The 4,489-nt window shown below is 55.9% G+C and overlaps 1 protein-coding gene across 1 annotated transcript; it reads left to right on the forward strand.

The window, feature by feature from the left end:
* Window positions 1-2,048: 2,048 nt before the first annotated feature.
* Window positions 2,049-2,818, forward strand: LOC134434098 (olfactory receptor 14J1-like; the record flags this gene model as incomplete). Its single annotated transcript, XM_063182793.1, has 2 exons — window positions 2,049-2,510; window positions 2,777-2,818. Coding segments are annotated over 2 exons (504 nt in total), but the record flags the coding sequence as incomplete, so codon positions are not given.
* Window positions 2,819-4,489: the final 1,671 nt, after the last annotated feature.

Here is a 4,489-nt window from a genome sequence, read left to right on the forward strand (position 1 = left end):
GATTATAGACAACAGGGGAATGAGAGAAGCAGAACAGGAATTGTAATCCCAGAATCCCAGGACATTGGACATTCTGAGTTGAAAGGGACACACAGGATCATCAAAGGAATGTTTGAGCATTTACGGGGACTCCAGAACTGTAACTTTGGATGGTCTGTCTCTCTGCTGGGAGCCTCCCAAAAGGCCACCAGCCTCTCCTCAGCCCTGGACAGCAGCAGCATCACCTCTGCAGGGCCCAGCGGGGCTCTCCTGAGCTGCCCTTGCCCAGCTGCATACAGAGCCCGCCCCAGTCAGGGCCCTGCACACAGGCAGGTTTCTGTAGGGCCCTGGCCAGGGCACACAGGCTGGGATGGGCTCTGTGAGCGCTGGCAGGAACAAGGCTCCTCTCAGGAGGGAATGTGCAGGCCCAGGGAGATGCTCAGGGAAGGAGAGGGGGCTGAAGAGAGCAGAGCTGGGGCAGGATGAGGGCACGGTTGGTGTGTGGGAGGTGCCGGGCACAGCTGGGCACGGGAACACTGTCCTGAGTGCCCGGCTGTCTCTGCCCTGCCCTCTCAGGCAAAGCACCACAACATCTTCTCTTGGTTCTGCCCTGCCCTGATATTGTCACTGTTTTCTGCTGCTCTCAGGGAGGCTCTGGCATTTGCAGCAGCTGAGTCAGGCACTGCCCTTGGCATTCCTGCCAGGCAGGGGTGTGTCCATGGGAATGGGGTGTCCAAGCTTCCCTGGCACCTGTGGGGCTGTGGGCAAAGCAGTCCATGGGAAAGGGGAATGAGCTGAGCCCCCTCCCTGAGATCCCATCATGGGCACAGCCAGGGATCTCCTTGCTGTGCCCTTCCAAGCTCTGAGCTGCCCTCCTGGGTGCAAATCTGTGCCAGAGCCTCTGGGAGTTCCCTGAATGTCCCACAGGGAAGGGCAGAGCTGCCAGAGCTGAGGAAATGCTGTTGGGTTTGCCAAGGGAGCCATGAGTGTCCTTGGCACAAGGAGGTGCAGAGACCTTTCCCAGAGACCTTTAGAGAAGGTGAGACATTCAGGGATCCCTCTGCTCTGGGAAGGGTCTGGTTTATCCCAGGCTGACCCAGGAGTGTGATTGTGCTCTGGTTGCAGTCAAAGGTGCAAAGCCAGGGCAGCTGGGAACAAGCCCATCCAGCCCCTCACCTTCCCTCAGCCGCAGGGAATCCTTTGCCTCTCTCATCTCGCAGTGGCAAACTCTGAGTGCAGCAGGAATGCTGGGGATTTCTGACCTCAGAGAGCCAGGAATGATCTGTGGGTAGGAAAAATATCCTTAAAACAGCTCCTGTAATTCATGTCCTAAAAACCTAGGAGTGCAAATGCTACCAAACCTATCTCCATTCTGAGTGATTCCACTGAAAAATCCTGACTATCCAGGCTTGTCCCTCTGCCACATGGCCACAAACCCAGGGCAGTAGGGCAGGGATGGCTCCTTGAGGGCCCCCATGCACAGGCCTGGCTGCTCCTGGCACACTCAGGCAGCACAACTGGAGCTCAGGCAGGAACCTGGGTGAAGGATTTCCCAGAGCAGGAACAAGAGTGGGTGAGTCCCAGTGGGAAAGGCTACAGGGAATGGCCCAGGTTTGGCTCCAAGCAGCTTCTCCTGACTTGTCACTTTCCTTTCTCCATGAACAGGTCCCCATGTTCAGCCCCAGCAAATGTCCAACAGCAGCTCCATCAGGCACTTCCTCCTGCTGGCATTGGCAGACACGCGGCAGCTGCAGCTCCTTCACTTCTGCCTCTTGCTGGGCATCTCCCTGGCTGCCCTCCTGGGCAACGGCCTCATCATCAGCGCCGTAGCCTGCGGCCACCACCTGCACACGCCCATGTTCTTCTTCCTGCTCAACCTGGTCCTCAGCGACCTGGGCATGATCTGCACCACTGTCCCCAAAGCCATGCACAATTCCCTCTGGGACACCAGGAACATCTCCTACACTGGATGTGCTGCTCAGCTCTTTCTTTTTTATTTCTTCATCTCAGCAGAGTTTTTCCTCCTGACCGTCATATGCTATGACTGCTACGTGTCCATCTGCAAACCCCTGCACTATGGGACCCTCCTGGGCAGCAGAGCTTGTGCCCACATGGCAGCAGCTGCCTGGGCCAGTGCATTTCTCAATGCTCTGCTGCACACGTCCAATACATTTTCCCTGCCCCTGTGCCATGGCAATGCCCTGGGCCAGTTCTTCTGTGAAATCCCACAGATCCTCAAGCTCTCCTGCTCAAAATCTTATCTCAGGGAACTGGGGCTCATTGCAATTAGCGCCTGTTTGGTATTTGGTTGTTTTGTGTTCATTGTTTTCTCCTATGTGCAGATCTTCAGGGCTGTGCTGAGGATCCCCTCTGAGCAGGGACGGCACAAAGCCTTTTCCACCTGCCTCCCTCACCTGGCCGTGGTCTCCCTCTTTGTCAGCACTGGCATTTTTGCCTCCCTGAAGCCCCCCTCCATGTCCTCCCCATCCCTGGATGTGGCAGTGTCAATTCTGTACTCAGTGGTGCCTCCAGCCCTGAACCCTCTCATCTACAGCCTGAGGAACCAGGAGCTCAAGGCTGCAGTCTGGAGACTGATGACTAGACAATTTAAGAAACATTAAATTGCTGGACAGTTTCTGAAAATAATTTCTAATAAAAGTTGTCTTGATACTTCTTGTTGGTTTCATTTTGGAGCTTTTATTTGGTTGTTTACCTTTTTTAGTGTTGTCCCTAAATGAAAGCAATCAATTTTGCCATATCTCATTTTGTTTCTCCACACGTCCACTGTGACCTGTAGACTGTGTCAGCGAGGAGCTGTGGTCTTGATACCTTTAAATGAAAAAAAGGATTTCTTTCATATGAAGCTATCAAGAACATAGCTCCTCACTGCCACAGTCCAGCAAAGTTTTCTGTAGAGATGCCCTTTTGTTTCCTTCTCTGGAGCTGCAGCAGCAATGTCTGTGTGCAGAGCTGGGGGCAGATCAGTGCTGGCACAGCAGCTGTGCCCAGCAGCAGCAGCACTTGGTGTTGCCAGTGCTGCTGCCGTGGCCCTGCCCTGCTGCCCTGGTGGCCCTGGTGTTGCTGCAGGGCCTGAGTGCTCTCGGGGCCGGGCACAGCCCTGGGGGTGGCAGTGCCAGGGCTGCAGCAGGGACAGGCCATGGGCACTGCTGGGGCAGCGCTGACGCCTCAGGCCAGGGCCTGGGGGCTCCAGGCTCCTTGCCCAGGCTTTCTCAAGAACATGGCCAGGCCAATGCTCAGCACAGAAAAGCCCCGTGAGCAGCCCCAGGCTGGCCGTGGGCAGGCTGGGGGCAAACAGCATGGCTGGGGCTCTGCAAGGGCCCTGGGGGAGACGGGAAGGAGCAGCAGAGCAGGGGTAGATCCATCTCCAGTGTGCTGGCCTCTGCAGTCAGCCAGAAAGTTTGTTCCCATCAGCTGGGAGTTTCCTATCCCACTGCAGATGCTGTTGCTCAGAGCCAGGGCTTCCTGGCAGCTGCCCCCAACAGCCCTGAGCATTTCCTCTGCTTCACATTTGCTTTCTTTGCACCTCCTGCTTCACATTTCTTCTAATTGCCCACCCCAGGGGGCCCACAACTGGACACAGCACTCGAGATGCTGCCCAACCAGTGCCCTGCACAGGGGAAGAATCACTGCCCTGCTCCTGCTGGCCACACCATTCCTGATGCAGGCCAGGAGCCATTTGCCTTCTTGCCCACCTGGGCACACTGCTGCCTCATGTCCAGCCTGCTGTCCATCAGTCCCTGCACGTCCCTTTCTGCCTGGCTGCTCTCCAGCCGCTCTGTCCCCAGCCTCTAGCACTGCAGGGGTTGTTGTGGCCAAAGTGCACAACCCAGCACTTGGTCTTCATAAACCTCACCTTTTTGGATTTGGGCCCTGGATCCAGTCTGTCCCAGGCACTGTGCAGAGCCCTCCTACCCTCAAGCAGATCAACACTCACACCCAGTTTGGTGACATCTGCAAAGATGTCCTTGGTTCCATGGGGCCCCAAATATGACAATGGTCTCCTTGGTTCCATGGGGCTACACAGTGTGACAATGTTCTCGTTGGTGCTGCAGTTTCACAGGAGTCCCTTGGTTCCATGGGCCTCCGCAGTGTCAGAAAGGCCGTGGAGTGTCCCAATGGTCTCCTTGATTTTGCAGTGTCAAAATGGTGAAACCCCTTGGTTACACAAGGCCCTGCAGTGTCACAATGGCCTCTGTGGTTCCATGAGGACCCCGAGTGTCACGGCGCACTCCCTGGCTCCATTTGGCCCCAGAGCACCACAGTGGACCCCTGGTTCTGTGGGCCTGCACGGTGTCACCATGGTCCTCTTAGTTCCATGAGGCCTTGCAGTGTCACAATGGCCCCAGAGCGTCCCAATTATCACAGAATGACAGAATCAAATAGGCTCGATAACACCTTTGGGATCATCAAGCCCAACCAATACCCTAATACTCCCTTGTCACCCAGATCATGGCACTAAGTGCCACTGGAGAGGGACAGTGACTCTGCC

Source organism: Melospiza melodia, unplaced genomic scaffold, assembly GCF_035770615.1.
Source record: "Melospiza melodia melodia isolate bMelMel2 unplaced genomic scaffold, bMelMel2.pri scaffold_32, whole genome shotgun sequence".
NCBI lineage: Eukaryota > Metazoa > Chordata > Aves > Passeriformes > Passerellidae > Melospiza > Melospiza melodia.